Below are 23,125 nucleotides of genomic sequence, written 5' to 3' on the forward strand. Positions count from 1 at the left end.
GTCACAAAGCTCGAATCATTTCAAATTGGTTTCTTGAACATGACAATGAGTTCACTGTACTAAAATGGCCCCCACAGTCACCAGATCTCAACCCAATAGAGCATCTTTGGGATGTGGTGGAACGGGAGCTTCGTGCCCTGGATGTGCATCCCACAAATCTCCATCAACTGCAAGATGCTTTCCAATCAATATGGGCCAACATTTCTAAAGAATGCTTTCAGCAACTTGTTGAATCAATGCCACGTAGAATTAAGGCAGTTCTGAAGGCGAAAGGGGGTCAAACACAGTATTAGTACGGTGTTCCTAATAATCCTTTAGGTGAGTGTATAACCCATATGTCAATAATGGAGGATTGTCTAAGGATTTAAAGTTTATGTACTCTGTAAATGCACTCTCTCAATTCAAAGATGGGACATAAAAGTAGAATGTGCATTAAGAGAATGAACACAACAGAAAAAACGAGATAAAGAAACTGCTTTCACATAAAAAAGTAACACTGAAAGAAATGAAGGAAAAAATGTTTTATTGTATTATTTTTATAATTACAATACTTAGTTTGAAAAGTCTATTGATCATAATGTTGTGGTGGTGAAGCGCTTTTCGATCACAGCATGAAACTTTCTTTTAAGGCAATTAAAATGCGATTCATTTCCAGAATACCACTCACAGCCATTAATCAAACAATATTGAGTGAACTACAGTTTGTGTGTCAATGCTTTTGTGTGTCAAGCAAGAAGGAGAAAAACATCTTAGAAAATTAGTCCTTGTATCAAGGTCTCTGATAATCATCCTGCTCTTGAAACCCTGTAAACCTTCTTTGATAGAAGTGAATGTGTGCCTTGAAAAAATATAAAAGTGAACACTACATAAAACATATAAATATTATAGTTATACAACAATTTGGCTGCAAAGATTTCGACTGAGTGGCATTGACAGCTGTCATAAGATGCTATTATTGTTCAAATGAGAAATTCTTAACTAAAGAGACAGGATAATTGGTTTATAGCTTTGAGAGTGGAGTGGGCAAAGTTTGTCATGTGGCACATGGGAGGAATTCACTAACAAGGAATTGAACCAGCTGATGGGTTCATTTTCATCAAGGAATTATTCAAATAAGGTAATGGCTTATTTTCTGGCTTATTATAGCACTCTACTCCAATTTATCATCATTTGATAATTTACTGCTATTACGTACAATAGAAAATGCAAACAAATATCTGTTTTACATAAAATTGTGTTTACAACTTGCTTTCTAAGGTCGATAATCGCACAACGTTAATTGTACCAGGCACACAGCGCTCATTTTTTAATACTCATTCTATAAGAAGCCTAATAATTTGCATAGAAAGGTGGTTAGCACAGAAAACAATAAATTTGAATGCAAAATGCTATTTTGTACCAGCTTAAACTGGATTGCAGGTGGTTTGTGAATAAAGATTCATGTTTGCACTGAAACACCATAGCTAATGGTGCAACAGTTTAGTGAATTCGCCCCACAATGGTTATGTTCTGCTGAACAATAATGTGGATTTGTGTTTGTGATATGTCAAAACTCGGTCAACAGTTCTGTCCAAAAGTCACAGGATCATTCAGCAGATATTTTAGAAATCCCCATATCTGCAAAAGGAAGACAAAGGAAAGAGAAGAACACCATGGGAAAAGAAAGGGAGGGAAAAAAAAGAAGCAGATGCATCAGTAAACATCAGAAAACTTTTCCACATTGAAGGTGACCCTATTGTTAAATGCATATGAAGTTTACAAAACTCTGGAAGGCATTGGCCTCCAAACACTCCTCTATCATGAATTAAAGAGAAGGAATAGAGAAAGAAATATGTGACTCACACTTCCTCTGCCACGGGGGTGTTGTAGCTCTGAAAGAGAGGCTGAACAAAGAGTCCGAGTGTGCCGACGACACACACCAGGATAAAAATCCAGAGGAAGAGCCGGTCGATCACCATGGCTACATACTTCCAGTCCTCAATGATCTGCATGACAACATACAAGCAAAAACACGTTAATTTCAACTACATATATGCATAGTCATGGGGGGGATTAGGGAATTAGGGATGAGCTTAACCCTGAGTGGTTTAGTAAGCTTTGAACGTGTTTTAGCACAATGTTTTCATGCCTGGTGTTTTGTTCCACCCTTCAGACGTAGTATGTCTAGGGATGGGAATTGTAAAGAATTAGCTTTTTTAATGGTTCCATTAATGATTATTTTGTTATTTGTTAGGGATAAATATTTCATTAATTAATTTCATTAATAAATATTTATAAACACATTATTGTACAAGGTGTTTACACAGACTTTTTAAAAACTTTCCAGTCTTTTGGGAGGAAGCATAAATGCTATTAAACAACAATACTAAAGAAACAAAATGTGATAACAGATTTCATTAATTAATTATTATTATTATAAACAGCAATAATCAAGAGAAAAAAATAAAAATGTACAGCAATAATCTGACATTAATTTGATCTCAAACTACTTAATTAGAGGAAGTTATTTAAGTAATATAAGCATAAGTTACTATTACCTGTGTGACATCATTAACAAAAGTAATAATTAACATGGTTTGAACAACTAATTTGAGCAAATGTAGGTTAGTTGCTGTACTTAAGTATCTTTTTGGCTAATTTGTAGTTTGAGTAGCTATCAAAGATATTAACTTTTACTCTCTACTTGACTACATGTTTGAATAAGTAGGCCCTATTATGTGCTCTTTACTCCAGTACATTTGTGATGAGTAATGCAATTACTCGTTACATTATGCAAGAAGGCACCTAACTTTTTCTGCAGCAGTTTATTTCTGCTACAAAAGAAGCGATATCAACATCTACAGGGCATTGAAGGTACTATACCGTGTGCATTTTGTCCTTACTCAACCAAACTTGTCAACAAGGCTACTTTACGCAAATGTGAATTCATTTGCACTTAGTTGTGAATCGCAGGTGTTTCATACATGAAATGCATGGAGATACCTGGCTGCAGCTTATGAGGCCGAAACCAGCACATCTAGTGCAAATAGGCACATTTGACAATTTAATTTTGACAATTTAATTTTACTTAATGTTTTATTTATCCGTTATATTGAAGAAACCTTTTTAAAGAATATTGGTTTAATTATGACCTTTTTAAGCACTCAAGCTTAACTGAGACTTGAGTGTTTGTAGATTTTTAAGACGCTGTTGTGTCAATTGCAATATTGAAGTGTTCAGTTTTATTTTGATTTTAGATAATAAACGTGATTGCTCTCCTTATAAATCAAATGTTTCTTGTTTTTCATTGGCATCGGTTTTAGGTGTTGACTAGTGCATCTTTGAGCCTACATTCAGTACGAGTAAAAATACTTAAAAGCACTGTTAAAATCAAAGACTTTTACTCAAGTCATGTTAGAATTGGTAAATTGTAATGGAGTCATTTTCGCTGTAAGGTATCTGTACTCTTACTCAAGTATGTTTTTTAGGTACTCTTTACACCTCTGAGAAAAGTACACCTGGTTGTTCTGTAAAATTTGCAAACTACAAGCAATCAATTAATTTAGGGGGCTTTCACACTGGGCACGTTTGCTGTGGTTTGAATACGAGTGTAATAGAAGACAGAAAGCAGGTTAATATATAAGTTTTTTTTTTATTAATTTGGTGCTATTCTGCAGAAAACAGTGAATCTGCTGTGTGTGTGTCGCATAACACCGTGTCCTCCTAAGTCCTAACCAGACGCGATGCGATAAGATTCCAGCGACAAGCAATTTGCCTGTCCACACCAACCCGATCTCACGGCAATTCGTATGAATTTTATGAGGTGGCTAATTCGTATGAATTCATACGACCTCACTCTTACTCGTATTTTTGCTAAATTGTACATATTTTACGAGTTGCCCAATTCGTATGAATTCGTACGAATGATCCACCCCTGACCCCGCCCCTAAACCTAACGTGGGTTTAGACAAATCATGCAAATTATGCACCTTTTAATCACTCGTACAAATTTATATGAATTGGTCGTGAGATAGCGTTGTCCACACCAGGGGGCGGTTTCACAAAGATAGACTTTGACTATGGCTTAGATATAGTAGATAGTCAGACTTCAGATAGACATCTAAATCAGACCGTTGCACAAAGCACTTAAAGTCCACATGAAATCAAAATTGACCATATTTACTTTGTTTGCCTAAATTGATCGTTTTGTGGTGAACAATTCATCCATGCAAGTCAATCCACAAAAAAAAAATTTTTGGCTTCGTAATCTTTAATCAAAATCTGAAAATGCCCCTCCCCTCTGCATTGGAGGACCTTCCCTGATGGCGTATGTTTGACGGCTTGGTTTGGGAAACGCTTAACCACTCCCCTCAAGCCGTTAGTCTGTTATGAGCAGAGATGGAGAGGAGGAGCGCTAGAGTAAAACCCTGCCCTCTGTTCAATATTCCTTTTCACTGGGAAATACGTCACAGCACTGGAGAAAAGTCATTTGCAACTTCCGGTTCACGCGGACTTTAAGACTCTGACTATCTTAAGTAGGACTACATTGCAATGCATTCTGGGTAAATTAAGACACTTTTCAAAACAAAAAACATGGCGGATCGAGTAGGCGCATTCAACCGCTCAGTGCAGTTTACCCCAGCGGAAAATATGTGTTTGTTGGAGGAGTATAACAGTTACAAGGACATTTTACTTGGGAAATTTAGCGGAGAATGTAGTAACAAGAAGAAATGTTTAAATTATGAGCCATTTTCCCTTTTCTTTTGGCTGTTTGTAATGTAACTGATTGTTACTGCTGGTTGTCAAGGTAACAATCTTAGACGTAAGTTAGCCTGGGGTAAGGTGTCTAATTTTTTTGGTCTAAATTAAGTCAGTCGTTATTTTTGTGAAACAGTCTAACTTGCATTAGACTAGTCTATGAGCAAATTTTAGACTTGTCTAACACTATAGACCGGTCTAAAATAGCTTTGTGAAACCGGACCCAGATGCTACGCGACTACGAGATGCGTCAAAATCAATCAAAACTCACAGCCAATCAGAACAGCATGTGGGTGGGCTCTCGTGGCAAGTGCACAGCACCAGATCTTGACTGCACTCGCAAGAAAATGGATAAGTAGCCTACATAATCAAATTAACAAATATTATACCATTTCAACATTAAATACATACTGAGTACCTAAAACAATCTTTGTCAAAGAATACACTTGTTTGTTTACAGTTTAAACGTTCCATTTGTTTAATTTCAAGATCTGAGGTGAATTATCCATTGTTGCTTTTACGGCTACAAAGCTGGAGCACTAAATGATATTCAAAGTCACATTACATGCTTTTAACCTTAAATAAAGCACATAAACAGCAGCCTACCTGAGATTATCATTGCCACACTTTGTGTTTGTTGATCCAGCCGCAACCTCGCAGAAAATAGAAAATAGAATCGTCGCGTGTCGTCATCGCGACTGGTTAGGACAAAAACTCGATTTAACATGGAAAAGATACCTTTTATCGTATGTTGCGGCGTCGCGTCTTGTGTAGTTAGGAAACAGTGTAAGGACAGCTTCTTTTGAGGAGACAGCTGATTGAACCATTCATTTGCCACTCTGATTAAACTCACTGTGCACGATTACAGTGCACGCTCAAGGTAAATCATCATCACTGCCATCCCCTACATGTGCTTTGTTGAACTAAGGATGTATACAAATAGTCTTAGGTTACATACTCAGGTGCACTCCTGGGTCCGCAAGACAGCATTCACATAACAAATTTTTCATGCGAACAGTCCCCTGATTCAAACTAAACTGCCAGTGTGAAAGCACCCTCAATAAATCAATAAACTCAAAACCCTTCTCACCCCTTCATCATCATCCTCAATCTTCATATGTTCAGCAACGAACCTCACACCTTCGATGGCCTCATCCACATCTGGGTCGTGTCTGACTTTAACTCTCTGCCTGAAGCCTGACCCCTCAGGAAGGTCGCCGACCCTCCATGCCCCACACACACGTCCAGGGTCATCACTTAAGAAGAATGAGTCTCCATCCAACCTTATGCCCTTTCCATCAGTGGAAAACGATTTCTGCTGGTGTTTCCTTCTAAACCTCTCCCGTACATTAGACCTTCCCGGTCGTCGCATTAGAAGGAAAGCAGGAAGCTTATGAAGGAACACACGCTTGACCCACGCAGGCATATGGTGGGTTGATGGAGAACGGTGGTGCACGTTGAGCACACACACACTCGTCACAATAGAAAATGTGACCAGCACCATCGTAAACATCAGATACTTCCCTATTAATGGAACAGCCAGTGATGTTGGTGGAACGATCTTCGAAATCAGGAGCAGAAACACAGTAAGAGCCAGAAGAACTGAAATACAAAGTGTCATCTTCTCCCCACAGTCTGAAGGAAGGTAGAAAACCAGAATTGCAAGAGAAGTGATGAGGATGCATGGAATGATGAGGTTAATCGTGTAGAAGAGAGGCTTGCGCCTGATCACAAAGTCGTATGTGACATCCAGGTATGTGAGGTCATTGGGGTCTTCGTTTTTTCTGCCAGGGAGCGACACAATATCCCATTCGCCGCTGGGTGTGTAGTCATCACGACTGGCAAAATCAGACGTCAAGACAAGATCGAGTTCTGTGCGGTCGTAGGTCCAGGAACGAAATTTAAGCGTGCAGTTCTGTTGATCAAAGGGGAAGTTACGGACTTCAATCGCACAGGCGCTCTTGTAGATGGCAGGAGGGAGCCAGAAAATGTCACCGGTGTTGGAGACAACTGCATTGCAGTAAAATGATACTTCATACACGCCATCTGCACTGCAAAAGAACAAAATATACATTCTAAATATAGATAAAGTGTAGACTGTGTAAAAAGCATTAAGTATGTTACAGTGGCAAAATGCATTCACAGGCAGAGGGATTTTCAAACTTGTTGATGCCAACCATTGCCAAATATGAATATTCCCTTGCGAGGGACCCCCTTCTTAAAAAAAAAACAAACAATGGCAGCAATTTATTGTTATAAATAAAGACCTTTTTATACTGTGTGAAAAATATTTTATTTAAATATTGGTTAATTTCTACATTAAGTTAATCTTTTAAAAGTTGTACTAAAGCCAAAGCAAATTATTAAAATATTATTCAGAGAATATTTATATGGTATTAAAGGTGCTCAAAGCGATGTCACACGTTTTTTAGGCTGAAACATTTTTTGTCACATCTCCTCACTATCCGCTAGCTGCCTGTCCCCTGAACACACTGTAAAAAAAAAAAAAACGGTCTCTGTAGACAGCCCAGGCTCCACAAACAGAAACAAAAACAAACTGGCCCAGCCTGGACCACGAAACATAACAAACAGTGCTCCAGCCAATAAACGACAAGAATGATTTGGGGTTGGGGGTCAGGGGTTGGGGGTGGTGGTGGGGTTGGGGGGTTAGTGCGCGTGTACATGAAGGGGGGTGTGGGGAGTGGAGGAGAGAGAGGCATGAAGAGGGAAGTTAGCTAGAGGAGAGATGTCCTATACAACGACAACGACTAACCTTCGCTTGAATTTTGATATGACCGACACACACATTTAAGAAATTCGCGTTTATGACTGTTTCAGGAAGCACGGAAGGGAAGGGAAGGGAAGGGAAGGGAAGGGAAGGGAAGGGAAGGGAAGGGAAGGGAAGGGAAGGGAAGGGAAGGGAAGGGAAGGGAAGGGAAGGGAAGGGAAGGGGACAGGATGAGGAGGAAGGAGGGTCGAGCTAGCCTCCGTTTTGTTTGACAATACTTCAAACGTCAACAAGAAGTGACGTCACCCAACATCGCTTTGAGCTCCTTTAAGTTTACGTAATAAGTTAGCGCATGTTTTTATGCCCACTATTAGAGTATTATTTTTTAATTACAGCTGTCAATCCAATAACATTTGTGATGAAACTGTAGTAATATAAAATTTGGTGTGTTAAAAATTATTAAATTAATATCACAAGTGTATAAAATAATAAGTTTACTTTGTTTGCCCTAATCATTTTTTAAGCATCTTTTTTGCTCTCAAATTTTCCCATGCACTTTCCTTGCAGCCCCTAGTTTGAAAAACCCATGCATATGAACGTAGAGAACGCCTCCTCGTCACACACAGTTCCTGATTAATATGCATTAATTAACAGATCTTTAATCCAGGATCTCTCTTTTTCTGTGTCCTTTGAAAATTATTAGTGTACAGCTTTTTAATTAAAATTAGCATAGAAACACAATGCTTATTTTAGCAAAGGATTACATGAACCAGTGTCTCTTTACATGAGGGAATGCCTCTTAAGCAAATTAGTCTCATCCCACCCAATTTTCCCATTTAAGCAATGAACATGTGCAAGTGCATCCTCCATTTTTATCCACTAAAATGAGTAGAGTAGGGGTGTAACCCTGGCATCCTGGCCAAATTTGCCCAGTGGTCTCTGTCCATCATGGCCTCCTAATCATCCCCATATATATATACTAATTGGCTTCATCACTCTGTCTCCTCTCCACCAATAAGCTGGTGTGTTTTGGCCATTCTGGCGCACTATGGCTGCCGTCGCATCATCCAGGTGGATGCTGCACATTGGTGGTTGTTGAGGAGATTCCCCCTTCTATGTAAAGTGCTTTGAGTGCAGAGAAAAGCGCTACATAAATGTAATGAATTATTATTATTATTATTCATTCTTTTGATCTTTGTCAAGAGCAAAGACGTGAACGACCTGAAAGAACAGCAACAAGGGAAGGCAACTGCTTTTGCTTTTGGCAACTCTTTAGCATAATTAGCCAGTCTCTTGGAACAGTGACAGCTTGCTTGTTGTATTGAGTTTGTCACTAAAAAGTGACTGCATCAAAGCGTCAAAACATCCCAAAAGTTTACACAGCTTAAGGCTGGGAACAACTGTGAACACACAGAGGTACTAATAACTCTTTCCAAATCTACTACTCCAAGCTATTACTAATCAAACATCAATTCATCAGATGTTGTGATAAGCATTAGAGAAATGACTATTACAATATACAGGGTGGGCCATTTATATGGATACACCGTAATAACATGGGAATGGTTGGTGATATTAAAGTCCTGTTTGTGGCACATTAGTATGGCCACCATGGTCACCACCCATCTTGAGGAGTTTGCCCCCTCACATATACTAATGTGCCACAAACAGGACTTTAATATCACCAACCATTCCCATGTTATTACGGTGTATCCATATAAATGGCCCACCCTGTATAACTATACTGAATGTAAGTTTATACAGTATATCAGTGCTTAGCGATGAGAATGGCCTGCATCGTACTGTATGTGATCGTTTTCCAGCAAAAGTACTTTAATTGTGTAGTTATTTTATAATTTTCAGCATGCATATTTTTCATTGTAAAGAAAATAATATATAAATAATTATTTAAATTGATATTTTATATATAATTATATATAATTTATAATAATATCAATATTTATATCAAATATAAATAAAATCGACCGCAACAAACATCTTCTGAACTAGTTATCCAACAGAAAGAATCCTTAATGTTGTGCTCATACTATTGTTCAAAAAGTTTGGGGTCAGTAAGATTTTTTTTCTCTTTATTGAGCAAGGATGCATTACATTAAATTGATCAAAAGTGACAGTAAAGACTTTTACATTGTTATTATATATATATATTTCAAATAAATGCTGTTCTTTTGAACTTTCTTTTCATCAAAGAAACCTGAATAGAAAAATTCATTATGGTTTCCACAAAAATATTAAGCAGCACTGTTTTCAACATTGATTATACTAAGAAATGTTTCATGAGCAGCAAATCAGCATATTAGAATGATTTCTGAAGGACCATGTGACACTGAAGACTGGAGTATAAATTACATTTTTAAATATATTAAATACAGTCCATTTCAAATGTAATAATATTTCATATATTTTTAACTATTTTTTACTAATATTATTATTTTACTGTATTTATAATGCAGCCTTGGTGAGCATAAGAGACTTTCAAAAACATTAAATAATCTTATCGGCCCCAAACGTTTGAATGGAAGTCTATATATACAGTACACAGTATGCTACTGGTCACAGTTATGGCATACTTGTTATAGAGTACTATATCAGGGAGCCAGATGTGCTGCGATGGTATTCGTAGTTTTTTGATGCCATCGTACTCATTCGGATCCCACACCAGTCTGTAGTCATTCCACTCCTACAAAAAAAGAAGAATGTGGTTGAAAATGCTGTTGAAAAAAATGCTAAATGCATTCACTCGGTTAAACAGGATTTTCCATCATGCAACAGAAATGACCTAAAAGTGAACTACAATTTAATTTCAACTCAAATCTGCTACGTGCTATGTTTGCACTCATGTATGGGACAGCTCATTTGACTGTGTTTTATAACACTGTCCCGATGAGTGCACAGGCAAAGAGAGTGAGCTTACCTGCGTCAGCCACACATTCGTTGTCATGATTTGTTCCCTCTCATTCTGTAAAAAGAACAGAACATTGAATGTTTGTATTAGGGCTTTCACCTTCATACAGTTGACTGATGACAAACATGATGCAGGGCAACAGCTCACTGCTTGATGTAGCCTACACTATATAATGCAGTTAAAATGCCCTTAAAATTCAAGATATTGGGGCAACCCCTGTATAAGTTTTTGTCTCATATTTATATCAAATTATATAGTTAAGCAGTATCACATGACATGATTAACAAGTATCACACGAGTGCTGTCTTTGTCCCGAATAGCATGTGCAAATGTGATATTGATTTAATACAACAGTTTAATAAATTAGAAGTTAACATTGTTATATTTTAGACAAAATATAGTTTGTTTTTGCTAAATTTTCCAAATGAAAATACCTATAAATTACAGCAGAACTGCTGTGCATCTTTGAGCAACACACAGTGGTGTTTCATTACTGAATGAATCTGTGTTTTCAACGAATCGGGTGAACCAATGATTCAATGGCCCATTCATAAAGACAGCCATTTATGAACGAATCAAATGAATGAATGACTCTATGACAGGGGTGGGCAAACTACGGCCCGCGGGCCACATACGGCCCGTTAGGCTGTTTAATCCGGCCCGTCGAGTATTTAAAAAATTGTCTAAAGATCGCATTCATTTTGCCTTTTTCTTGCAATACTTTGCGTTATGCGTTGCATATATTTGACAATCGGAATATCAGATATTTCATGCCATAGCTAGCAAATGTAAAAAAGGAAAAATGACATAAAAGCAGATTATCATTCATTCAGCGCTGTTGTGGCTGCGGTGTGTCACGTAACAAGCTAGACGCGTCACCATGGAAACCAAACAGACAGCGCATAGACTTGGTGCACGTTAATGTTTATTTTTTTTTTTTTAAAAACTCACAGAGAAAAAAATGTTCGGTAACCGCTTGCACACATGTTTAGTTTTTCCTTTGATTTGTCTGCTATTTAGTTTTGCTACTCTGGATTTGTGGATGTATCCTCCTTTATCGCCCGGCTTTCGACTAACGTTACGCTCCCAGGTCTGCCATGTACAACCCGGTTTTGTTCATTAAATGTTCTGATCTGCCTTTGCTTTTTATGTTTTATTTTATTATACTTAAAATAAATTTGTATAATCGTTTATTTCGTTTTTTTTTTCACAAATGTATGACTTTTGGAAGTGCAAATTGATTGCCATGCAGTTTTAATAAAGTTGAATTAACGTAACCTTCTGTCATTTTTACTCTTCTAAGTGTACACTTAGGTTTTTTGTTTCTAATTTACGGTTAGGCCCATTAAATAATAATAAGGATAAAACATATTTAAAAAGTATAGGCTATAATTATCAAACATCTGACTAATTAAAAATGAACCTCAAAACATAACATATGCTAAATGGGGGATATCTAGCATAAAAAAAATGTATTGTCAGAATGTCGTCTCTCAGTTGTTGAATTTCGCGCAGACGTTGCCACAACGTAAATGTGTTTGCTCAGCCCGATCTCATGAAAGTTCGAATACCACGAATTGTATTTGTAGTTCTTATGAAACGCAGTTTTCGCGTGCATATGATACGCACTTAAAGGGATAGTTCGCCCAAAAATTAAAATACGGTCATCATTTACTCACCCTCAAGTTGTTTCAAACCTGTATGAATTTCTTTTTTCTGCTGAACACAAAAGAATATATTTTGAAAAATGTCGGTAACCAAACAGTTGATGGACCCCATTGACTTCCATAGTATTTTTTTTCCTACTATGGAAGTAAATGGGGTCCATCAACTGTTTGGTTACTGACATTTTTCAAAATATCTTTCAAATTATTTCAAATATTTTTTAAAAATTGCACTCCGCACCCCTAATCCTAACTAATGGGTTTACAGTGCGCAGCATATGCACGCAAAAAATATATATTTTTGGCGTATAAATGGTACGAGAAATTTAATTCGTGGTATATATACGCACTTTCATGAGATCGTGTTTCATAATCTGCTACTGGGCCGGCCCTCTGTCAAATTTTAAAACCCAGTGTGGCCCTTGAGCCAAAAAGTTTGCCCACCCCTGCTCTATGACTTACTCATTTAGGCATTTACTGACACCTACTGGCAGTTTTAGTTTCTTATTAAGGGTATCATTTCATTAAAAAAAATAATTTCATATTAATCAATTAATTATTTTATATTATCCCTATTAATAAAAAATAAAGGGACCTCATTATCACCCTCATTACTGCCACTACTAAAGCACACACATCACCACAGTTCACTGTCCGGTCTCGTTTGTATGAAGAGGACTACTTACCTTACCTTACCTTACCTTACCTTACCTCTCCAGCGATCTATCTCCAACCTCTACTCCAGCGTCATTCCCCAGCGTCTTGTCTCCATTCTCCTCCGTGTGATTCTCCTAGTGTCTCTTCCTTCCTCCGTGTCTCTAAAGTCTCCAGCGATCCTGCATTCCATCATTACATGCCTTCATTGATCCATCAACATTCCTGTAAGAAGATACATTTCATTCACTGCCAGCATCCCACTCTCCGATTCATCATTGCACTTCTTACTCACCTGCTTCCACCCGTTCAGTTGTTGTCCAAATAAACTTCATGTTTGCTTAATCTCTGTCTTGTGAGTCTGATTCCTTAACAGAAGACAACATCATGAGCTCACCGGAACCGCTCCAAGGCAGTCCTGATCCCATCACACCAGCCGTCACCACCGCATTAGTCACCAGTGCCACTTCCGACATCACCACCGATTGATCGCGATCGCCAGCCCCATGGCCAAACCAGTGCCCTACTAGTTTTCGGCAAACCTGTGGGAGATTCATCAATAGGTGAGCAACTTTATCATCTCAGTCAAGGGAATCTGTCAATTAATGATTATGTTCTCAAGATCAGAACCCTTGTGGCCGCCAGAGGCTGGAATGAGCGCTCGATCCTCACCACCTATCGGCAGGGATTGGATCCCCGATTGCGGCTGCATCTCACTGCATATGACAATGCCATCAGTTTAGAACGTTTCATCCAACTGTCCATCCGTTTCACCACCCATATGCAGTCGTGTCTTAAAGAACACCAGGATCAAACACCATCTATCTTCCTCCTACAGCCAGAGCACCTCAGCACTCCAGAATCAGGCCACGAGCCAATGCAAGTCGACTCTACCCGGCTCCCGTTTATTGAACTGCAGAGGCGGCTGACCCAGGGGCTCTGCCTATATTGTGGTGCTGGGGGGCATATCATCACCGAGGTACTCCCGGTGGTTTCCACCTCCATCGAAAGCCCTGTCAAGAAGCAGTCGGTCGACATCCCAAATGGTTATGCCCCCTTCAGCGACGTTTTCTGCCCACTGAGAGCCTCTCAGCTGCCTCCACACCGGGCATCGGACTGCACCATCGACCTGATTCCGGGTGAGCCAGTGCCCCACAGAAATATCTATTCCCTCTCACTTCTTAAGCAGAAGGCCATGGAGGAGTATGTAGAAGAGGCCCTCCAAAAAGGCTACATCCACCCTTCTACATCCCTTGCTGCTTCGAGTTTCTCCTTCGTGGCCAAGAAGGACGGAGGCTTGCGGCCCTGTTTTGATTACCATGCCCTCAACAAAATCATCATAAAATTTTGATATCCTCTTCCCCTTGTCCCAGCGGTGCTCGAACACCTCCGCTGAGCCACGGTGTTTACCAAGTTGGACCTCCGCAGCGCGTACATCCTCATCCGGAGTGGAAGACCGCCTTCGTGTAACCTACTGGACACTATGAGTATTTGGTTATGCCATGTGATCTAGTAAATGCCCCCTGCGTTTTCCAGGACTTCATGCATGTGGTGCTCTGGGAGTTTCTTCACCGATATGTCCTCATCTACATAGATGACATCCTCATTTACTCCCAGAGCATGGCTGACCATCGCCATACCGTTGCAGAGGTCCTGAAACGCCTGAGGGAATTACATCTCTTCCTCAAATCCGAGAAGTGTTCCTTCCACCAACCCTCAGTGCAGTTCCTTGGCTATAACATCAGTGACAAAGGAATCCAGATGGTCGAGAGGAAGGTGGAAGCCATCCAGAGCTGGCCCACACCATTAACCATTAAATAACTCCAACGCTTCCTTGGCTTCACAAACTTTTACAGACGATTCATCTTCGGCTACAGTTCCATCACCAGCCTACTCACCAGTCTCCAGCAGAACAAGCCCAAGTCTCTGTCCTGGTCACCAGCTGCCAACGAAGACGCATCCATCCAGACCCAGAGCAAGCTTTTGTCATGGAAGTGCTTTCTCAGCAGCAGGGGACACCAGCCAAACTCCATCAATGCGCCTTCTACTCCAAAAAACCCTGGCGGAGAGGAACTACGATGACGGCAACCAAGAAATCCTCGCCATCATTACCTCCATTCCTCTAGGACTAGTTTGATGGCGAGGATTTCTAGTTGGAGGGTGCTCAACACACCTCAAGTACTTAAAAGAAGCCAAGAGACTCAATCCTCAATCTTGTTCTTTACCCGATTTAATTTCTACATTTCCTATCTTCCAGGTTCAAAGAATGTGAAGGGTGACGCTCTTTCCCGTCTGTATGCTCCAGAAGAGGTCAGCGAAGAACCCGAGCCCATCCTGCCACCCAAGCTGATCGTGAGTCCCATCCAGTGGTCTTCAGACTCCATCACCTCCTCCAATGCCTCCAACGTCACTCCGCCGGGCCGTCCCCTCTGACATCTGTATGTCAACTAGGGTTGCAAAATTTCCAGAAATTTTGGAAACTTTTCAGGATTATTTGGAAACTTTTGGAAACTTTTCAGGATTATTTGGAAATTTTCAGTTTTTGATATTCACTTTTAGAAAGTTTCTGGAAATTTACCAGAAATATTCAGCCCCTTTGCAACCCTAATGTCAACAGAGCACAACGCACACCCCTGATTCACTCTGCACATACATCCTTGGGCATTGGCCACCCAGGGGCCAATAGCATCCTCTCGCTGCAAAGGTGGCCTAACATGGCTAGGGATGTGAGAAGGTTCGTCCAAGGATCCGCAGACTGTGCCATGGCCAAGAGTCCTCACCACCTACCATCTGGCAAGCTTCTACCACTGCCCGTTCCCAACTGGCCATCGTCACACCTAGGAGTGGACTTCATGTCTGACCTCCCACCTTCTGACGGTAACACATGCATCCTGGTGATAATTGACCAATTCTCCAAATCCTGTAGTCTTCTCCCCCTCAAAGGACTACCCACAGCAATTGAAACAGCAGAACTCCTCTTCAATCACGTCTTCAGATACTATCGATTCCCAGAAGACATCGTTTCAGACCGTGGACCGCAGTTTATATCCAGGGTATGGAAAGTGTTCTTCTCTTTCCTAGGTGTGACAGTAAGCCTATCGTCCGGGTACCATCCGCAGTTGAACGGGCAGACTGAGAGAAAGATTCAGGAAATTGGTCATTTCCTACGAACCTTCTGCCAGGGCCACCAGAACTCTTGGAACTGCTGTTACAGATCTGCCAGGCTCTCTCACCAGCCAATCATGGCCACCCCCTCACCTGAGTTCTGATCACACACACCTGCACCTCATCATCACCCTCATCACTGCCACAACTAAAGCACACAGTTCACTGTCCGGTCTCGTTTGTATGAAGAGGACTACTTGCCTTACCTTGCAACAACCTACCTGACAGCGATCTATCTCCAACCCCTACTCCAGTGTCTTGTCTCCATTCTCCTCTGTGTGATTCTCCCAGTGTCTCGTCCTTCCTCTGTGTCTCCAAAGTCTCCAGCGATCCTGCATTCCACGCCTTCATCGACCGATCAACATTCCTGTAAGAATATGCATTACATTCACTGCCAGCATCCCACTCTCCAATTCATCATTGCACTTCTTACTCACCTGCTTCCAGTTCACCCGCTTAGTTGTTGTCCAAATAAACTTCCTGTTTGTTTAATCTCTGTCTTGTGAGTCTGATTCCGTAACAATAGTTCACCCAAAAATGAAAATTCTGTCATCATTTACTCACCCTCAGGTGTTTCAAACCTCTATGACTTTCTTTCTTTTATGGAACATTATATTTAAAGAATGTTGGTAACCAAACTGTTTTGGTTTCCATTGGTTACAATTGACTTCAATTGTATGAACAATAACAAAAATACTGAGACATCTCAAATTAATTTATTTTATTGACCCTAAATTTTTATGTTCAAGCAGATAAAATATTTATTTCTAAAGCTACTTTTTGTAATGTCTATTGATGCTTTTCTCATTTAACACAATAACTTTAATTTATCTTTTTGGAGTAATTTCTAAGCTGAATGCAAATTTGATATGATTAATTTACGATTAACTAGATTAATTAATCGGCACGCACATCATGTAATATAATTACAAATTTTAATCACTTGACAGTCCTAGTTTGTATGCAACAGTGAAAAAGGGACAGAAAATTATTTCTGGCATGACAACTCTCGGAGTGTTTGGCATGGTAATGGGAATGGCAATGTTGAAATGTTTGGTCTTGGCAGAATAGATCTGCTACGGTGCTGCTTTTATTGCCGCTGCTGCTGCAGAGCAAGTACGGGACTTGCTACTGCCAATTCAGAAACGACACGCTGCTGTGAGCAAGTAAGACATGCTGCTGTTGCTGCTGTACATGAATTACCTGTAGCAGATCTATACAGGTGGAGCTGGGCAAGGTGGAGGGTTTCTGAAAGCGTGCTGCACTGCTAAGGCAAATGCTAACCAAGTGCTGTATTTTAAAGTCCCCGTGAATCGGAAATTCCAAACGACTTTTCTCCAGTGTTGTGACGTATTTCCAAGTGAAACGGAATATTGAACAGAGGGCAGGGTTTTACTTTAGCGCTCCTCCTCTCAACGGTTTGACGGGAGTGGTTAAGCGTTTTCAACCCAAGCCATCAAACTGACGTCATCAGAAAAGGAACGCCATTCCAGACCGGAAGTAACTTTTCAGATTTTGATTAAAGATTACCACTGCAAACAATTTTTTTTTGTGTGATTAACTTGAACAGATTAATTGTTCACCACAAGACTAGTAATATGCGCTAACAAAGTAAATAGGGTCAATTTTGATTTTATGTCGACTTTAAGGTTGATACAGCTGGCTACTGATACAGTTGGCTACTGATATAGCAGGAACCAATCAGCTGTGCACAATAGATAATGATTTGATTGCAAGCAGGTTGAGCTATTGGCCTGTGCCATCTAGAGTTTCATGACATAAATTTGTTTGGATATGATGAGGATATGAAATAATCCAGACTCAAACCTGTATCACCCGTGTGAGCACTAACACTGTCCTAATCAGACATGAACGTGGCAGGGTTCCAGCGTCCGCATAAAGAGTGGAAGTCAGTCTGAATATATTTGCTGTTTAATATACAGCTGTCTGAAGCAGAGTTGAACAAATGAGCAGAACAAATTTTGCAGTGGGCGGAGATACAGAATGCAACCGGACGAATATAGAAACAAATTGTTGTGTTGCTTGTCACTTTGTGGCATTATGCCTGGTTAGAGCACAGTGTCAAAGTGAATTTACCTGTCACTCTGAATGTACCTGAAGTCTCTAATGTGTCAAGGGCATTCTTCTGTTGCACCATGGATGTAATGCAATTGTGTGCTTGTGACATGAACATTAAATGCTTGAAACTTTTTAAAGCAAGAACATTTTATAATATTTATTTAAATTTGTAATACATTTTTAATATTTAAATTTATATTTATCTACACTTTATTTTAAGTTGTTCTGGATACTACTGTATGCTAAATGCCTAAAATATGAGGCCTACATACACTACCGATAAAAATTTTGGAGTCAGTAGATTTTTGCTCTAATATTTTGGGGTGTGTGTGTGTGTGTGTGTGTGTGTGTGTGTGTGCGTGTGCGTGTGCGTGTGCGTGTGTGTGTGTGTGTGTGTCTGTGTGTGTGTGTGTGTGTGTGTGTGTGTGTGTGTGTGTGTGTGTGTGTGTGTGTGTGTGTGTGTGTGTGTGTGTGTGTGTGAAACACTTACCACACTAATGAGCTGTGCGAGAGAGACTTTGATGCCAATAGTGACCTGCTGACTTTTATTGACCGCAGGCCGGATAAGCTTATTGTAGCGCTCAGGACCAAGCAGAAAATCTACCAGCCTTTCCTCAGCATCAGCAGCAAGAGACACTAACAGACACACACACACACACACACAAACACACACAGACAGATCCACATGGGGGGGGGGAGAAGAAATGTTTGAAGATCAATAAATGACAAATGGGTCATGTCATGACTAATCTGACTTTCCTTGATCAAAGATTGTAAGACCATTTACTGAAAACAAACAGCAAAAACAGATCATTCTGAAATCCTTGGATTTCTGACTTCAACAGTCTGAGCAGCACGTTATTGTGTTAAATTGACTATTTATAAATTACTTTAAATAAACTAAATTATGACTGCTTTGCCAAAAAAAATATAGGAAAAAGAATTATAAATGGATCACAAACAAAAAACATTGCTGTTCTAGCTTTGAATCTAGTGTCTGTTTGCCAAAACCTTTTAAAATTGTATCATTAAATGTCAGATATTCATCGAAAGACATTAAAGTCACAAAGCAGTGATACATCTCTACATTTTTAGTTCTTGAGTTTTTGAGAATATCATGAAAAGGTCAAAAATGTCTGCTAAGCTGCATGTAATCTGCTTTCACTGCAGAGCAAAAAACAAACATGTCAAAATAATTTTACTACGCATCTTATCCCATCATAACTCATAAGCCCACCAATGCTGTGAAGGGAGTGTGCCAATGACATGGCAAAACAATGACTTGCCAAGACTGTAGCAAAAAAATAAAATACACACACACACAAACACATGCCATTTCCTCCCCACTGCATGTGGGATAAAGGACTCCACTGACTCTACTCCTCCTCCCAAAACAGAACACTGACACACAAACACACACACACCTAGTTCCCGTCATGAATCCAAGATTGTGTCAGACTCGATTGGTATGATCCATTCCACACCAGAAGAGACACACACACACACACACACACACACACACGCAGACCTTTGAGCTTTTGAGGCTATGCTGAGCCTTAGTCATTTTGGATGGCTTGTCTCCTTAAGCAACACAAAGTCCAGATCCACTTATCAGTTTTGTGTTTGTTTTTTGTGTTACTCAGTCTTCAAGAAAGATATTCCCATGCAAAAGCCATTGATGACTCTGGAAGGACAATCAATGAATGAGTATATGTGTGTCTGGCCTATTACCTCTAATCTTAGACCCATCTGTGACCAGGCGTTGGCCAATGCGCCATAAGACAGAAAAAAACATCTGCAGAAGCACCTGATTCAAAGCCTAATATACATTTTATTGATTCTATTTGTCAGTCTTTCAATGTCTATATGAGCTGCAGTGGATTCAAATGCAGTAATCAGTACCCAAAACCACTTATAAAAATATGAGCATGTTTATAAATAAACAAGACTTCAATATTTTACATTTTACATTACATTTTAGACACAATATTGTCTGTTTCGAACAAAGCCAAGGTAGATACAAACTGTTCCATGTACTATACCATTTGGTCAGTAAGATTTTTTCTAATGAAATTAATACTTTTTATTCATAATATTATTATTCAGCAGGAATTATATTAAATTTAATAAAAGTGTCAGTAAAGACATTTATAATTACACAAAAGATTTCTATTTTAAATAAATCTGAACTTTCTATTCATCCGAAAATCCAAAAATGTATCATGGTTTCCACAAAAATATTAAGCTGCACAACCATTTTCAGCGTATAATAAACTCTTGTCATCTGATTAAATCTTGGTTAAGTTGAAGTACAGATGAACAACCCGCTGCAGGGATTTCACACTCAGTGCTGCAAAGGAAGGATCCAATTGGCTGCTCCTGCCACTCTTTCTAAAACCGCAGGGCTTTTCCAGGTTTTGAAGCCGAGACCTCTCGCACCCAAAGTGAGAATCAGACCTGGAGGCTAGACGGTCCTTTGTGATGTCACTGCAAATTTAATGCAGCTCATCTGACATCAAGATAACTAAAGTCTTATTGCTCATAGAAAAGTTATTTTAAATTGTGTGTTTTTTTTCTGTATTCATCAAATAAATGTAGCATTGGTGATCATAAGAGAAAACATTAAAAAATCTTACCGAACCCAAAATTTTGAATGGTAGTGTAAATACATGTGATACGTTGTTTCTGAATTAATCAGAGTTTTTGAATGAATCATGTTCCTATAAAATTCAGCCCATTTCACCACCAGGCGTAACAATAGCGCAACGCTTAAAGGGGACATATCATGCCAAATGCACTTTTTTAGCCCTTAAATGCACTTTGTTGTATATTTGGAGTGTTTAGAAGTACAGAAAATATGAAATTATTCTCTTCAGGTGCTTCGTTGATATCTTTATATTCTGTTTTGGTCATATTTTTCAACCTGTTCTGATTTTTCTGTTATCTATGACGTTTTTTGAACTATTACGTCACAGTATTTGCAGCGGAACTGCCAAATAAGGACATTGACTTCCGGCCCAACACTTTGAGCGATCCGCCATTTCTATTTCTCGCTGCAATTTTGTAGTCCAAGCTAAAGGATGCAGAAGTTACGAGAGAGTAAGTTAAAATGCTCGGTTGTTGGATGTAGTAACCCACACGCTTCATTACACCATCTAATGTAGATGAACTGCCGCGCTTGTGACAGGACGCATGTTTAACTGAAAGAACGAGCAGAGAGAGAGACCCGGTCGCGCGAAAAAAGAGAGACCCGGTCTTCAGAGCCAGGCGAAAGTGTAAACAAGACATCACCATCTCCAAACTAGACGCTGTCTTGCTCTCTCTCCCTCGCACATATTAATCAAAATAAATCGACACGGTGGTAAAAGGTCGGAAGACCAAAGTTTCATGTGTAAATACAGTACACACCATTGCGATACATCCATATGAAGACGTTGTTCTGCAGGTTCGTCGTCTTCATTTTCATCTCGCTCCGGCTCCGACTCTAGCTCGAACATGTAAGGCTGGCTGGACAAGTCTTCCGTTGTTGACATTTTGTTAATAACGTGTGAATAAAAAGTTTCTGTGCCGCTAGATAATCGTATCTCTGCTATCAAACTACAAAAATGGCCGAACGGGGTGGAGTTGAACCTCTGCAAACTGGAGAGGGGGCGGGGTATGAAGTGTCTCAATTGTATTTAAAGAGACCGCACCAAAACGAGTTGCTCTCAGACGCACCTCAGAAAAGGGGTAGAAAAGGGGCCTGTGGAGCTATAATAATGAGGAATTCAGACCCAAGCATTGCAGTTCCGCTTTATATAGACTACAAATGTATGATTTATATGTAAAAAGGAACAATTTAAAAGCATGATATGTCTCCTTTAAAAACTGTAGCAAAACAATCTCCACCATCTTCACAGACAAAGGCAAGCAGACTGATACAAACAATGAAAACTCCCAGAGTTGTTGGACTGTACATCAAAACTCTTGGAACTCCACTCAGCTAATCAAATTCAAAGACTGAAACTAAATGCTGTTAATACCGTGTCACCAACTTCTAATAGTGGTTGAGAAAAACACACACACACACACTTGGGGGTGCTGATATATTTTTGTATTATTAATTGCTAAGTAATGTAGTGTACTTATTGTGTTTAAGTTGTTTTGCAAAACACTTTTGCTGCTATCGAGGTGAGACATGGGTAAGGTTAGGGATATGTTTCATGGTATGGTATAGGTTTAAGGATGCGTTAAGGGATAAGCTCAACAGTGTAATTATAGATGTAGCCTAATTACATGCAGGTATTTTTTTAAATACAGTACAATGTAAAAACATGTATACTAGTGCTGTCAATCGATTTAAAAAAATAACTAATTAATAGTACAATTTTCTGTAATTAATTGCGTTTAATTGCACATAACATTAAAGTTTTTAATATCATTATTATATTGTAATACTTTCACACTGAATCTCCAAAATAATGTAGAATGTCATATATTTCCCCATGTCTTGTCTGGACTTTTGTTGAATTTCCTGTCCTAGTGCCATGTTTGTAGTTTATGTTGATTAGGATCCCCAGGTGTTTCTCATTTCCTCTTTACCCTGTTAAGCCTGTTTGCACCTGTGTATATATAGCCCTTGTGTTTCTATTGTGCTTTACTTGTTTCATGGTGGATCGTGTTTTGGGTCAGATGTTCCTGTCTATTCATGTGAAGTTTTGTCATTAAAAACGTGCATGCAAGTGGATTCTCTCTCTGCCTCATCTCTCAGCATTCGTAACATAGAAACAACATATACATTTTAAACAAACATAAAATACAGCATACAGAAAGGCTGTGTAAAAGAGATACATCAACATAAGCAACAACCTGTGAAAGAGACGATAATTAAAGATGAAATGAATCATATAGATGTAATTTACACTATATGTGTGTGTTTGTGGCTATTTGTTGAGCTGTAATTTATGTGAACTGCCTGTGAAGAGGTTGTGTGCTGTTGTCATGCTTGCTCTTGTAAATGGATGTTAGTGGGGGTTAAGTGCTCTTATCCCTCACATTATGGGTCTTCTCCTACAGTATAGTAATAATATTACACAGGCATAACCATAACTAATACACAAACACACACACACAAATATATAGTATGTTCTTTGCATCTTAGAAATTGATTTCACATCTATACTTTTTTTTCTC

General features: G+C 39.3%; 1 protein-coding gene across 1 annotated transcript; it reads right to left on the reverse strand.

Moving 5' to 3' along the window:
* Positions 1-1,838: 1,838 nt before the first annotated feature.
* Positions 1,839-18,581, reverse strand: chrnb5a (cholinergic receptor, nicotinic, beta 5a; the record flags this gene model as incomplete). Its single annotated transcript, XM_081361369.1, has 5 exons — positions 18,444-18,581; positions 10,401-10,445; positions 10,057-10,166; positions 5,828-6,788; positions 1,839-1,985 (listed from the first exon to the last, which is right to left on the reverse strand). Exons 2-5 carry the CDS (start codon positions 10,425-10,427, stop codon positions 1,839-1,841), a joined length of 1,245 nt encoding a protein of 414 aa, XP_081217495.1. The 5' UTR covers positions 10,428-10,445; positions 18,444-18,581.
* Positions 18,582-23,125: the final 4,544 nt, after the last annotated feature.

Source organism: Scardinius erythrophthalmus (assembly GCF_964197995.2).
Source record: "Scardinius erythrophthalmus genome assembly, chromosome: 3".
Lineage (NCBI taxonomy): Eukaryota > Metazoa > Chordata > Actinopteri > Cypriniformes > Leuciscidae > Scardinius > Scardinius erythrophthalmus.